This window comes from Chlorocebus sabaeus, chromosome 15 (assembly GCF_047675955.1).
Source record: "Chlorocebus sabaeus isolate Y175 chromosome 15, mChlSab1.0.hap1, whole genome shotgun sequence".
In the NCBI taxonomy this organism is placed as follows: Eukaryota; Metazoa; Chordata; class Mammalia; order Primates; family Cercopithecidae; genus Chlorocebus; species Chlorocebus sabaeus.
In genome coordinates, this window is record NC_132918.1 from 10049298 (window position 1) to 10065354 (window position 16057).

Here is a 16057-nt window from a genome sequence, read left to right on the forward strand (position 1 = left end):
CTATCGTTGGCGGAAACGAGGTTTGCCTAGTTATGCGAAAACATGGCTGCGGCAGGTTTGGCCCTTCTTTGTAGGAGAGTCTCAGCTGCCCTGAAAGCTTCCAGGTCGTTAATAACTCCTCAGGTCCCTGCCTGCACAGGGTAAGTGATGTGTAAAGTAGGTTTGCCCACCTCTCCAACTCTGGATCTTCTTTGGTTGCCGAGATGCCGAGAACAGTTCAAGAATGGAAAGGCCACCTGGATGGCAGAGCCGGAGCCCACTTTGGTGAGGAGTGAGTGACCTTGGAGAAGTCGCCCACCTCCGACTTTTCTATTTCTTCCTCATTTTGTTGCTGCCCGCTGCGGACAAGACAGTATATGGGGTTTGTAGATGTCCAGAATTTGTTCAAGTAAATAAACCTATAAGTACAGAAGCATCCTGTTGGGCTGGGTGAGGTGGGAAAAACTTTACCTAAGATGTTTTTGTTATGATGCTCAAGTCTGTGTCAAGTTTGGATGGTTTAAAAAAGAAGAAGTGTTTGTATTTACAGAATGTGTTACAATGAAAGTAACTGGTAACTTCGTAACTTCTTTAATTTTTTTTTTTTTGGTTCTGGATCCAGTGAAGGATCATTTATTACATTGGTTGCCCTGACTCTTTAGTCTCTAATCCGGAACAATTTCTTTTTTTCTCTGTCTTAATGTTGTTGACATTTTGATGAGATTAGCTTTTTAAGAATCTCTCTTCTTTTGGATTTTTCTGATTGTTTCCTCATGATTGGATTTAGGCTAAATATTTTTGGTAGAGATACAACACTTGTGATAAACTTCATTAATTAGTTTCACATCATCTCAGGTCACTAACTTTTTTAAAAACAGGAATTTTGAATTACTGCATAATAATTTATCCAGATGCACAATAATTTTTGAACCATTCTCAGCTGCACATTTACATAATTAAAAACTTGATATCCTATATAGTGCTTTAATAAACATCTTAATTTACAAATTCCCATCTATGATAATTTCTTCAGTTGAAATTTCTAGATATAGAGTTACTGAGTTAAAGGGGGAAGTATTTGAGGCTCCTGATACATGTTGCAGAATTGTGGGGCTTTTTTGTTTTGTTTTTTGAGACAGGGACTGACTCTGTCGCCCAGGCTGGAGTGCAATGGTGTGATCTCAGCTCACTGAAACCTCTGTCTCCCAGGCTCAAACCATCCTCCCACCTCAACCTCCCGAGTAGTTGTAACTATAAGACACGTGCCACCACTCCTGGCTAATTTTTGTATTTTTGTTAAAAGATGAGGTTTTGCCATCTTGCCCAGGCTGGTCTTGAGCTCCTGGACTCAAAGTGATCCTCCCACCTCGGCCTCCCAAATTGCTGGGATAACAGGTGTGAGCCACCGTGCCCAGCCCACATGTTGCAAAATTGACTGCTCTTTTTACCTGTGCTTGCACCCATTAGCAATGTAAGAAGGACCCAAAAATGTTACCTTAAAATATAATTGTGTTAATATGTTACCTCTGAAATTATAAGGTAGCAGCTTCTATAATGCAATATTGAAAATACTTTCTAAAGCATTTTCAAAATTTATTGTGACCAAGCATGGTGGCTCATGCTTGTAATCCCAGCACTTTGGGAGGCCAAGGTAGGAAGATCACTTGAGTCCAGGAGTTCGAGACCAGCCTGGACAACATAGTGAGACCAAGTCTCTAAATAAGAAAAAAAAAAAAAATTCTTGTGCAGAAACCTTGAGTAGCTTTTTAAAACATTATAGATGACAAAATGATTATATTTATTTTGATAATGTTTGCTGCTTATAAAATCCAAATATTATAAAACTTTACTTGTCTATATGTGTTCAATTGCAGGTTTTTTCTTGGTTTGTTGCCTAAGAGTACACCAAATGTGACATCCTTTCACCAATATAGATTACTTCATACCACATTGTCAAGAAAAGGACTAGAAGAATTTTTTGATGACCCAAAAAACTGGGGGCAAGAAAAAGTAAAATCTGGTGAGATACTTGGATTTGTCAACATTAAATATATTTATGGAACCTCCCCCCATCATTCTAGGATTATTTGTCCAGTTTAGGAATTATTTAGATGTTTCCTTTTTCAGTTTTCTTTGAGACTGTCTACTAGAGAAAATTAAAAGAACCGTATAATAGTAGACTTAATTGTTCCTTGGCAGATTGGCAAGATGGTTAGAAAAGGAATAGGTTGAAATTATTAACTAAAGTAAGGTTTAGGGCTTATTTTAGATTTTATTTTTTAATGATAATTAGAAGTTTATTTATTTATTTAGAGATGGAGTTTTGCTCTTGTTGCCCAGGCTGGGGTGCAGTAGCACAACCTTGGCTCACTGCAGCCTCTGCCTCTCGGATTCCAGTGATTCTCCTGCTTCAGCCTCCCAAGTAGCTGGGATTACAGGCATGTGCCACCACGCCCAGCTAATTTTGTATTTTTAGTAGAGATGGGGTTTCGCCATCTTGGTTAGGCTGGTCTTGAACTCCTGACCTCAGGTGATCCCCACCATCTTGGCCTCCCAAAGTGCTGGGAATACAGGTTTGAGCCACTGCCCCCGGCCAAAAAGTTAACTTATAATGACATAAAGTATTTTGTCATTAGGGTGTTAAAATACATTCTGTACTAATGCTAACATTTTTTGAATGCTATTGCCAATCATATTAATGTTATTTTCATATGTTACCTAATTGATCCCTAATTACACATTATGTTATATACTGTAAAAAAGCTATTATATAGTTTACAGATAAGGAAACAGGTTTAGACAGGTTTAGAGAGCTTAAATAATTTGCCAAAGGGCACATGGCTAGAAGTATTATTTCATGTTATGTATTATTTTAATAGGAGCAGCCTGGACCTGTCAGCAACTAAGGAACAAAAGTAATGAAGATTTACACAAACTTTGGTAAGTATAGTAAGTACATTAATATCTAGACGTTTGAAGCAGTTATAGTGTAACAATGAGGTAAAAACTAAATCTGTTATAGGAAATTGAGTAAAGTGATTTGTTTTGTAGTACTGTGGATGATAAATCTGATATTTAAGATCATGAAAGATTTTATACGACAGAGGTTAGGTTATGACAAATGTCACAGTTCTCAAGTGGTCGGGAATTCAGAAATTTTACTGTGTTTACATTGGTCCTACTAACACCTTTATACTAGCAATTTCAGTCAATTAATAAAATGAAACGGGGAACAGTTGGTTGCTTTTGTTTTTTTCTTTGAGACAAGGTCTCGCTCTGTTGCCCTGGCTGGAGTGCAGTGGTACAGTCATGGCTTACTGTAGCCTTGACCTCCTGGGCTCAAGCGATCCCCCACCTCAGCCTCCTGAGTACCTGGGAGCACAGGTATGCATCACCACACCCAGCTAATTTTTTGGCATTTTGTGGTGAGGGAGTTTCCCTATGTTGCCCAGGCTGGTCTCACTGGGGCTCAAGTGATCCTCCCACCTCGGCCTCCCAACATCCTGGGATTACAGGCGTGAGCCACTGTGCCCAGCCATTGGTTATATTTAGAATTCTCTCCTTTTTTTTATGTTTTCATGATCTGTAATCTTCAGCGTATTTGCTTTGGAAGGGCATGTTGGAGGGTGCATTTAATTGGGAATATAGGTAGATTTTTCTGGCAGACTCTGATGAATTAGAGAGGGTTGAGAGGATTTAAGACAGGATTGCATTTTTAATGTACTATATGTAGGCCAAAGATATGTTTTGTTTGGACCCTAATTGTTTTTTAAATTGGGAAGTTTCACACAGAAAATATTATTTCTGTCGGCTCTTGAATAACGAGACCTGTGATTTGGCAACACTGGCCCTGCATTCCTACATGGCAACAACTTGGCTGGTCTGTGGAGCAACTGCCCCTCCTAGATGGAGCAGGGACACACCACTTCTTAGGCACCCTGTGGTTCTTTCACTGTGTCTACTTCCTTCATAATTGTTATCTGCCTAAGGACTCTAGTAGACATTTACTTTTTTTTATTTTCTTTTTTTGAGACACAGTCTTGCTCTGTCACCCAGGCTGGAATGCAGCGGCGTGATCTTGGCTCACTGCAACCTCCACCTCCAAGGTTCAAGCAATTCTCGTGCCTCAGCCTCTGAAGTAGCTGGGATTACAGGCTCACGCCACCATGCCCATCTAAATTTTTGTATTTTTAGTAGAGACGGGGTTTCACCATGTTGGCTAGGCTGGTCTTGAATTCCTGGCCTCAAGTGATCCACCTCTCTTGGCCTCCCAAAGTGCTGGGATTATATACAGGCATGAGCCACCGTGCCTGGCCAGCATTTATGTTTTTTCCCCTGATGTAAAGCATTGTTTATCTTTCTTGACAAATTAAAGAATTGTAAGGTGTTTATAAAAACCACTGATACTATGTTTATTCATTATAGAAAAATAAGTTGTTTTAAAGCACTATTAGTTACCATGGGTTATCGGTGAAAGGATAGTTAAGGCTATTTCAACATTCATCATGGCTGCAACCAACCAAAGTTTTGCCATTTCTCTTTTTTGTTTTTGTTTTTGTTTTTTTGAGACAAAGTCTCACTTTGTTGCCCAGGTTGGAGTGCAATGGCGTGATCTCAGCCCACTGCAACATCTGCCTTCTAGGTTCTCGTGTCTCAGCCTCCTGAGTAGCTGGGATTACAGGCGCACACCACCACACCCAGCTAATTTTTGTATTTTAGTAGACACGGGGTTTCACCATGTTGGCCAGGCTGGTCTCAAAGTCCTGACTTCAAGCGATCCACCCACCTCAGCCTCTGAAAGTGCTGGGATTACAGGTGTGAGCCGCTGTACTCGACCCTAACTCTTATTCTCAAATAGATGTATTCAGAAAATCTGTCTTCACTTTAGCTCTGCTGCTTCAGTACCTTTGATTATGTTTGCTGTGCTCTCCCTTCTATGATAAACTGCATCTCCTCTATGAATCTTTCCCTGGTCATCTTAGCTAGAAGAGATGTTTCTCATCTCCCCCACTTAATTCTTCTGGTGCTTATTGCCTGTCCCACTTATTATCCCACATACATTACAGTTTCAGAAGCAGCATGGTGGAGTTAAAATAGAATGGATTTTGTACACAGAGATCAGGGATTTGAATCTTGAATTACCTATATGACCCAGAATACCTTACTTCTCTCAGCCTTAGCTTCTTTGTTTAGTAAGTGGAAATAATGCCAACCTCAGAAGGTGGTTGTGGAAACTAGATGAAATTCGTGTATATAAAATGGTTAACACATTGTCTGGCATATAATAGGTACTCAACAAATGTTATTTATCTTCCATCTGCCTTCTCCACTCTCCACTCAGAATGTAAGGACTATATTTTATGCCTCTTTGTAACTATCTTCGCACTTAATACATGTGGCAGATGGAAAGTTTATTGAACAAATGGATAAGCAAAGATAGTTATGTATATAGGATTATTCTTTGTAATCATATTCTATATATTGAGATTTCTAGTATGACTTTTTTTTTTTTTTGAGACAAGATCTCACTTTATCCCCAGGCTGCAGTATAGTAGTGCGATCTTAGCCCACTGTAGCCTCGAATTCCCAGGCTCAAGCAATCCTCCTGTCTCAGTCTCCCAAACAGCTGGGGCTACAGGTGTGTGCCACCATGCCCGGCCAAGTGTATTTTTTATTTTTTGTAGAGATGGGGTCTTGCTGTGTTGCCCAGGCTGGTCTTGAACTCCTGAGGTCAAGCAATCCTCCCACCTCAACTTCCCAAAGTGCTGAGATTACAGGTGTGAGCCACAGCACCTCGCCCCTAAGTGACTTTCAAGTACAGACAATTGATTTTGATGTCAGAAATCACAACTTTATTAACATAACCACAGAATAGCATCACAAGGTTTGTGTTCTTTTGTATAGGTATGTCTTACTGAAAGAAAGAAACATGCTTTTAACCCTAGAGCAGGAGGCCAAGCGGCAGAGATTGCCAATGCCAAGTCCAGAGCGGTTAGATAAGGTAAGGATTGGGGGAGGCTGGAGACTGGTATACAAGATTACAGCTAAAAGGAGTTTAGCTATGTGGTTCTTGTATTTGTTGTCAAATAGATTTTTTTTTTCTTATTTGTTTGAGTTTTAGTAAATGTGAGTAGTGCAACCATCATAGCTCATTTGGAAACATTTCCATCCCCCCAAAAGAAATCTGATACTCATGTGCAGTCATTCCTCATTTCTACCTGCAAGGTTGTTTTTTTTTTTTTTTTTTTTTTGGTGGGGGCATGGGGGGCAGGAGGGTCTCACTCTGTCACCCACACTGGAGTGCAGTGGTGTGATATCTTAGCTCACTGCAACCTCCACCTCCCAGGATCAAGCGATTCTCTTGCCTCAGCCTCCCAAGTTGTTGGGATTACAGGCACGTACCACCATGCCAAGCTAATTTTTGTATTTTTGGTATAAATGGGGTTTCCCCATGTTGCCAGGCTGGTCTCAAACTCTTGACCTCAAGTGATCTACTCACCTCGGCCTCCCAAACCTACCTGCAACTTCTAATATAAATGTGGACAACTGTTTTTGTTTGAGTAGATACCTAGGAGTAAAATTACTGGCTTATATGGTACATCTATGTTTAGCATTTTAAGAAACTGCCAAACTGTTTTCTAAGTAGCTATACCACTTTACATTCCTAGTTCTGGTTTAACCATTTCATTAATAACTAGATCAGTTTTTTACTGCTTTTTAAAATACTGCGGTAAAAATCACATAACATAAAATTTACTATCTTGACCATTTTTAAGTGTAATAGTCAGTAGTATTTAATAGATTTACAATGTTGTGAAAGGTTGGTTACCTTTTTTTTTTTTTGAGACAGAGTTTCGCTCTTGTTGCCCAGCCTGGAGTGCAATAGCGCGATCTCGGCTCGCTACAACTTCCGCCTCCCATGTTCAAGCAATTCTCCTGCCTCAGCCTCCCAAGTAGCTGAGACCCCAGGCACACACCACCACGACTAGCTAATTTTTTGTATTTTTAGTAGAGACGAGGTTTCACCATGTTGGCCAGGCTGGTCTTGAACGCCTGACCTCATGATCTGCCTGTCTCGGCCTCCCAAAGTGCTGGGATTACAGGTATGAGCCATCGTGCCCAGCCAAAGACTTATGTTTTTATTTAGATTTATGTTTTTACTCGATTGCTTTCAAGATCAACCCTTTATTGATTTTTTCTGTGGCATAGTAAGTAGTGAGAACAGAATTCAGTTTTTGTAATAGCATTAGTGCTGCTAGCTAACCTTAGCTACTTTAATTTCCTTTCCTCACACCAGTCGCAGCCATTGTTACCACACTGCCTTTAAGATGGAAGGACAACAATACCTGGAGAAAATCAAAGAGGAAAAAAATGAAACCTCATTGATTTACCCTAATTATGGAGAAGGTTATTCTGATGTAGTGAAAGTTGAGTTATATAACATGTTTTTCTTTTGTCTTTATTTTGACATAATATTAGACTCACAGAAAAATTACTAGTAGAAAGAATTCTCATATACCCTTTACCCCGATTCCTCTGTTTTACTGCATTTACCTTATCCTTCTATTCATCCATCACTCCTCCATACACACTATTTTTTCTCAAATATTTGAGAGTAAGTTGTACACATGACATCCCTTTATCTATAAAAACTTCATAAAAACCAGGATATTCCCTTATATAACCACTATGTAATTTTCAAAATCAGGAAATTAACATTGATACAATTCTATTAGCTGTAATCTACAGATCTTATTCAGAGTTTATCAGTTATCCCAAGTGTCCTTTATGGCAAAAGAAAATTCTGCATCATGAATTTTCATGTGTCTCTTTAGTCTAATCTGGAGACTATCTCCTTTAATCTTTCATTGTGTTTCCTGACATTGAACTTTTTTAAAAGTATAGGGCCTGGGAGGTTGAGGCTGCAGTGAGCCCCGATTACGCCATCAAACTCTAGCTTCAGTGACCGAGCAAGACCCTGTCTCAATAAATAAAAAACTGAAAGTGCACTGACAAGGATGCTTTATAAAGAACACATTATTTGATGAAAAAGCTTTTGTTATAATGGTGCTGTTATAGAACTTTTGAACTTCAACAGTGGATTATCTGTTCTAAATATATATTTCAGAGGTGAACTTCAGCCCAGTAGGTCATATGTACTGCACTTTCTCAATCAGTGGAACCCAAAATAATAAAAGTTTACTCCAGAGAAGCTGAAAGTGACTGTAATTTTTTCAAACTTCAGATACATCTGGTGTTTCCAGTGTTTTGTGACATACTACTAGGAAACTTTATTAAGCAAAAATGTAAAAAAATTTCTCAATATAAGATAGAAACCAAAGATTTGGAACTGTTTTAAGAAAAACAGAAAAGAAGAATTATAACTGGGATATAATTCTTATCACTGGGCTGATCTGAGTTGATACCCAGTTCAAGCATATTACAGACAAATTTTACTTACAGAATAATATAAAAATTAAGGGAGAAATTGTATAATTCTGGCACAATAGCTATGATTGTAACTAAAGTATTAACTATCCATCTGAGATAAAAAACCCTCACTATATGTGCTTCTCTTCAGAGTATTAGTACCTATTTATCACACAAATAAATGATATTATGTTACTTCCCTTGTGTTTGAAATATAGAAACAAGGCACATGATAAAAGATTGATTATAATTTTGCAAGTGTATCTTTTTGTCTCTTTTTAAAAAATGTGTTTCAAGGGCTACTCTGTAATATTAATTCTTGTCTGTAAAGAGAAGTGTATACTCTTACCCTGGAACACAGTCCTATTAATTTTATATTCTCTCAAATGATGCTTTTGGCACTGAGAAACTTACAGAAAAGATGGCTCTTTGAGGTTGACTTGTTTACAGTAAGGTATATCTAAATAATACTTCTGATTTTCCTTCACATTTCTTGGCATGAACTTCTGAATGTTAATTCTGGGGACTTGGTAGCCATTTACTTTCTATCTTTGTGAGCTAACACTGGATTTCAGCTGGAAGCCTCAAGTCTTACCCTTGCTTAGGCAAACTCTTTAATGTAGTTAGTCAACAACGAGATTTACTAAAAATTTCTAAAGATTAGTGAGTTTTATATAAAGCCCTTACCAGTGTGGTCCCTTTACCCTCCTGAGTTTGCTTGTCTTCAAAATAGAATTTGTCTTAGTCATCTTTTCTTTTTCAGGGATTTTGTAGAAAATAAAATAGTTAAGAGGAAGGCATGTGAATTCAGCTACTGTAAGGCATTTAGTGAAGTTGAGGATAGCAGAAGTGCTGAGTGTGAACTGAGCAGGTTATGGGCCGGGTGCGATGGCTCACGTCTGTAATCCCAGCACTTTGGGAGGCCAAGGCAAACAGATCACTTGAGCCAGGGAGTTTGAGACCAGCCTGGGCTACATGGCAAAACCCTGTCTCTACCAAAAACATACAAAAGTCATTCGGGTGTGATAGTGCATGCCTGTAGTCCCAGCTACTTGGGAGGCTGAGGTGGGAGGATTGCTTGGGCCTGGGAGTCAGAGGTTGCAGTGAGCCAAGATCGTGCCACTGCACTCCAGCCCGGGTGACAGAGCTAGACCCTATCTCAGAAAACAAAAATGAAACAGATTATGAAATAATTTATCTAAATTTGTGGCTTTCACATCTTTTTCAGATCTCATAGCTACCTGGGAGATTATAATCTGTGCTTTTTTTGAGGATTCTTATGAGAAACAAATGTGCTTATGCAGTATTTGATATCTCTTGTGATGCTTAAGGGACATACATAACACATAAAATGGCTCTCAGTGTGTATTTGGAACTATGAAAAAGTTTGGCCCATCTCACATTACAATCCCCAACATATGAATATTTATGTATAAACAAATATAAGGCCGGGTGTGGTGGCTCATGCCTGTAATCCCAGCACTTTGGGAGGCCAAGGTGGGCAGGTCACCTGGGGCCAGGAGTTCAAGACCAGCCTGGCCAATATGGTGAAACCCCATCTCTACTAAAAATACAAAAAATTAGCCGGGCTTGGTGGCAGGTGCCTGTAATCCCAGCTGCTCGGGAGGCTGAGGCAGGAGAATCACTTGAACCTGGAAGGTGGAGGTTGCAGTGAGCTGAGATCACACCACTGCACTCCAGCCTGATTGACAGAGAAAGACTCTGTCTCAAAAAAAAAAAAAAAAAAATGTGTATATATATGTATATAACTCTGCCAATGTATACATTATAAAACAATAGAAATCTTAAAAAGGTAAAATTAAATAGAAGTTTAATAGTATCATCTTGCATCTTGATAAATCTTTGGAGATTCTTATCTAGATGGACTGCTATTCCTTTCCCTGTAGTAGCAACAGCTACCAAGCAGGCTGCAATATCTGTGTCTGCATGTCAGGGACACAATGATTAGTTGAGACCAGAACATGTCTTTTTTAATATAATGAAAATAGCAAATTGTTGTCACTTCTTATTAGCTCATTGAGTTTTGAAATAACATGAATCAAATTGGGTCTCCAAAAAGAATCTATGTAAGTGTATCTCACCTCAAACAGAACTAATATGTGGAAATAGATTTGTAGTTAAATAAAACTATAAACTTTTTAAAAAACATAGAAAGTGGTAATCTAGACACCCATGTAGACATACTTGTGCCAAAAAGATTTTTAGGAAATACTTAACAGAGTGGTTCTTTGGCATAAATATTCATCATACGTTTTCTGTAGCAGAGTGTTTATACACTCTCTTTTTTTTGGAATTTTGTAGTAGGTGGTTGTTGAAATTGTATCTTTCTATTCTCCTTTCAGGTAGTAGATTCCATGGATGCATTAGATAAAGTTGTCCAGGAAAGAGAAGATGCCCTAAGGCTTCTTCAGACTGGTCAAGAAAGAGCTAGACCTGGTGCTTGGAGAAGAGATATCTTTGGAAGAATCATCTGGTAGGTAGTTACACTGTGGCTCTTCTAAGATGAGAGTGGAAATCCATGCCTCATTCCCCTGCCCAATATCTTTAAGAAAAAAAAACAAAAAAAAACTTGCACCATATGAGATATATTAGTGATATGTCTAATAAAAGAAGAGGCCCCACACTCCTTTGCACTTTAACGAAGGGGGATATGAATGAAGGTAGCTTTATCTGGTAAAACCAGCCCAGACATCCCATTCCCATGATTCAGTTACCTATAAGTCTTTATTGTAGTGGTTCGTAGTCTTATATGAATCACAAGGCCTTTTGAGACTTTGATGAAAGTTATGGATCGTTTCCTCAGAAGAATGTACATGCACACGTATCACTTCAGAAGGTATAAAATCCACGAAGCTAACTTCAGGACACACACCTGCCCTCTTTGCCCATTGAGAACCTGGAACTATTTTTTTTTAAGTCTCAGGGAATGTCACATGAACCAGTTTCAGTTTGCTCCCATTGCCATCAGGATAAACCCTAGGACAAGTTATGAAATAGTTTATTTAAAAAAAAAAAAAAAGAGAGAGAGAAATAGTTTATTTTTTATACCTCCTTGTTTCTCCTACATTCATATCCCAGAGTCTTGTCAGCCTTTGGGAAAGGATCTGATAATCAGCATTCATGCTGAGGTGTAAATAACTAAGAAGACCTGGTGTAAATAAACCTCGTTCGGTGGGAAGGCTGTTCAACCCAAAGGTAAATAAACTTCTGCTCAGAAGGAGGTTTATTTACCTTTGGGCTGAACAACCAAGATGAAGCATCATTAGACTTTTAAATGTAGGCAGAATAGGGAAGGCATTTTGCTAAGAGACCTTACCTGTACTCTTGACATTATACCACTTAACTCATAACTCATTTGGTTCTTTCAATGGGGTTTAAGTCCAACACAGAAAAGAGAGAAATTGCCACAACATCTCACTAAAAAGGTTTATCTGTTTTATTTTCTACTAATTTTTATTTGGACTAACCCATTTGAGGTAAATTAGGAAAGTGAAAATGTATTAAATGTTTTCTTTAAGGCAAATAACTTTTTGCTTTATTGGCAGGCACAAGTTCAAGCAGTGGGTTATACCTTGGCACCTAAATAAAAGATACAATAGGAAACGATTCTTTGCCATGCCTTATGTGGACCATTTTCTCAGGTGAGCACAAGTACCCTTAATAAAACATATTATCTTTATACCAGATGACATAAAGAAAGCTTAAGCTTTCTTTAAATTTTAATTTCTGTTATTATGTATTTTTAAAAATAGAAAAGTCAGGCCGGGCGCGGTGGCTCACACCTGTAATCCCAGCATTTTGGGAGGCCGAGGTGGGTGGATCATGAGGTCAGGCGATAGAGACCATCCCAGCTAACACAGTGAAACCCTGTCTCTACTAAATATACAAAAAATTAGCCGGCATGATGGCGGACACCTGTACTCCAGCTACTCGGGAGGCTGAGGCAGGAGAATGGTGTGAACCCAGGAGGCAGAGCTTGCAGGGAGCAGAGATCGTGCCACTGCACTCCAGCCTGGGTGACAGAGTGAAACTCCGTCTCAAAAAAAAAAAGAAAAAAAAACCAGGAAAGTCAGGTAAAAAAGAAAATTGAAGTCACATATAAGCTCACTATCAGAAATAGCCACAGTCAGCCAAGCACGTTGGCTCACACCTATAATCCCAGCACTTTGGGAGGCCACGGCAGGCGGATCAGTTGAGGTCAGGAGTTTGAGACCAGCCTGGCCAACGTGACGAAACCCTGTCTCTACTAAAAATACAAAAATTAGCCGGCCGTGGTAGCATGCGCCATAATCTCAGCTACTTAGGAGGCTGAGGCATGAGAATTGATCGAACCTAGGAGGTGGAGCTTGCAGTGAGCTGAGATTGCACCACTGCACTCCAGCCTGGGCGACAGAGTGAGATTCCGTCTCAAAAAACAGAAAAAAAAAAAAAAAAAGCCACTGTTAACATTATGTATCCTTTGAAAAGTTTTATTGCCTTTCTATTCTTGTATCTATATGTAAATGGAAAAATTTCTACTCTTATGTTAAAATGAAGGTCCAAATAATTCAGTTGCATACAGTGTGAGTTCATGTTATTGCAAGGCTGTTGAAAAGAAATGGGGCTAGGAAGAGAAGTCTGTTGTATTATATGTAAACTCATGTTGTCCTGCAGAATGTTGATCTCCAAATATTTCCTTTAGCACATTTTTCCTGCATTAGGTTTATCATTGAATAGGGAGAACATAGGGCTTCTGTTATGATAGAGGAGCGCGTGTTCCCATGAACCACTTGCTGATAACTATACAAACTTAAGATTTTTTTTTTAAAGAGCTATTTTAAAACACTTGGGCCATATCCAAAAGGAGACAAAGCCAGAGGATAGAGTTTAATCCCCAAAACTGCAATTAGAAGGGAAAAGTATTGCAAGTTTATGGTTTCTTGGGCCAAGGGTGCTACTCAACTCCCATTGCTGTGGCTCCAGAGAGAGGGCAGAGGAACCAAAGGGCTCCTGGATAAAGGTGCTAGAAATCAGAATTCAAGGCTGGGAAGGCAGCTTGAAAATTAAAAGGGAAATCATAGCAGCACAAGAACCACAGCTTTTAACAACTCTCTTGAATAAAATACATTCTACTTTTAGCAAGTTCCTCAAAAACTGATTCTCTCCCGCCCCCCACCACGAAAGATTTTCATACCAAAACAAACTTTTAAAAACAATTTAAACAGGAATGGAATGTATCTTTAAGCTTGGCTTTAAAGTGTTTAGTGTACTTTAGAATCACATTTAAAATTGCTCATCTTCCCTACTGAACTAGCTATCTCTCATTTCATGTGTAGTACATCCAGTCTGCATGGCACTAAACCATCAGTCGTCTTTTTCATCACCATTGCTATATATTTAATCAGTCCTTGATTTAATTCTTGCTGCAGAATGTCTCCAGGATCTGTCTTTTCTTCTCCCATTGTCTTTGCCCTAGTGCAGTCTCTGTCTTTATCAAATTGAATTACCGCACATCATCTTGACTGGAGTCCAATCGAGTATTGCTTCCTGGCTAATTTTCCTCAAGACTTTTTTTTTTTTTTTTAAATCACATCAGGGCTGTTCAGAAACATACAGCAGCTTCTTATCTACAGGATCAAATCTTAAACTCTTTTCCTCCCAGCATTCCTACAAGTCTTAGCTACCTACCCTTCATCGAAGTCAGAACTCTTGCCTTGTTTCCTAAATGTTCCTTGCTCATTTTCCACTGTTGCTTCTTCTGTGGCGAAAGCTTTTAAATCTTTGCTATTCACATTTAAGACCTAGTTGAGATGCTAAGCAACTGAAGAAATCTGAGTCTGAGATTGCTCCAAGCCCAGTGTTGTGCTGTTTGATCCTTTTGTCCCCTAGTCATACAGGGTGGTTGTAAATCACTTTTTTTTTTTTTTTTTTGAGATGAGTCTTGCTCTATTGCCAGGCTGGAGTGCAGTGGTGTGATCTCGGCTTACTGCAACCTCTGCCTCCCAGGTTCTAGCGATTCTCCTGCCGCAGCCTCCCGAGTAGCTGGGACTACAGGCGCATTCCACCACGCCCAGCTAATTTTTGTATTCTTAGTAGAGACAGGGTTTCGCCCTGTTGGCCAGGATGGTCTCGATCTCTTGACCTCGTGATTCTCTCGCCTCGGCCTCCCAAAGTGGTGGAATTAGACATGAGCCACTGCACCTGGCTATAACTTTTAAAATAATGTATGAGAATGTATCAATCCTGTATCACTTTTACAGGTTTTATACACATTCTGATTTTGTTTTTGAAAGTACCTTTTTTAGCCTCACCTTCAGCATGTAGCATCATCATCTTAATATTCTTAAGAATAGCAAACCTTTATTCCTTCAGATGGGTCTTTGTTATTGTAAACGGTCAAAGTTTAGTTGGAGCAAAGACTGATGAATAGAATGGGTAATCTCATTTTGACTTTAGCCTTTATACTTTTCCTATATATGTGCATATTTTTTACTTCACCCAATTTTCTATGACCTCTCCCACAGCACTGGCATATTGTATTCAGCCTTTTTCCCCCAAAAAAACTCATTTGTAGTAACTTTATTGCTGTATTTTATATAAGCTTATTTCTATTGATCAATATCCTGTAAGATATCAATTTAAATGGAGGTTTGGTATCCAAGGATTTTTTTCATTTTCAATTTTTACAACTCCCAAGTTGACCCTACAGGTCAAGTAATTTATGTTGTAATTTATGCAGCACGTGTGTCATGCCCTGGGATACTGATGTGTGGGAACAAACTCATTTAAGGAATAGTAAGCCTAGCCAGGGCCTAAGAATTTATTTTTGACATCATGAGATATATCCTGAGACTTGTGGGAATTCCCTACTTTCAAATAGTACTCACTCTAGCTTATCATTTCCCCTATACACAGAGGAAAACCCTGCTAAGAGATGATGCTTATTAAGCCCCAGTTTGTTACAGAATGTTAAAATCTGGACATTCTTTCTAGTCAAGAAATAGGGATAGTTGGTATAGGGCTTCAGTTGCTCTTGACTTGTATAGGTTTACAGTGATTACTATTCAGGTTTAATAATATATATAACACACCAAATACAGAGACTGGCATGTTTGAAGCTTTGATGTAATTGATTTATGCATATTTTGATAGTATTGAATAACAAGGAAATATTTTTGTATAAATTGCTTTATGCTTTTTTTATTCTAGACTGGAACGTGAGAAACGAGCCCGCATCAAAGCACGGAAGGAAAATTTAGAGAAAAAGAAAGCAAAAATTCTTCTAGAAAAGTTTCCACATCTTGCTGAAGCCCAGAAGTGAAGTCTTGTCTAAGATGTCTGAACTCTTAAATTTACCATTTTGTTTTTCTTGAATAGTCTGTGTACAAGAGTAAATATGTTAAGTGGTTTATAAAGAAATTCTGTTTTTAGTCAAGTGACTTTAATCAGTTGTTCTAAGTGTGAATATGGCATGCCAATTAGCTAATTTGGTAGAAGCTAATTTACCTCTAAAAATCAGGTATAAAGTTCGGATTAAATTCCCACTTTATGAATTCTGACATTTAAGCAGGCTTTAAATGTCGCCTGCTATCTTAGAGGGTGAAGGTGATGGTAACTGCCACAGCAAAGGCAATAACTGAATTTGAGT

The 16057-nt window shown here is 38.7% G+C and overlaps 1 protein-coding gene across 1 annotated transcript; it reads left to right on the forward strand.

Annotated features, from left to right (window-relative positions):
• The first annotated feature begins 12 nt into the window (after nt 1-12).
• On the forward strand, nt 13-15844 carry MRPL47 (mitochondrial ribosomal protein L47). The gene is made up of 7 exons (XM_007972027.3): nt 13-140; nt 1854-1999; nt 2859-2919; nt 5884-5980; nt 10773-10903; nt 11976-12071; nt 15619-15844. The coding sequence occupies exons 1-7, from the start codon at nt 43-45 to the stop codon at nt 15728-15730; spliced, it is 741 nt and encodes a 246-aa protein (XP_007970218.1). The 5' UTR covers nt 13-42; the 3' UTR covers nt 15731-15844.
• Nucleotides 15845-16057: the final 213 nt, after the last annotated feature.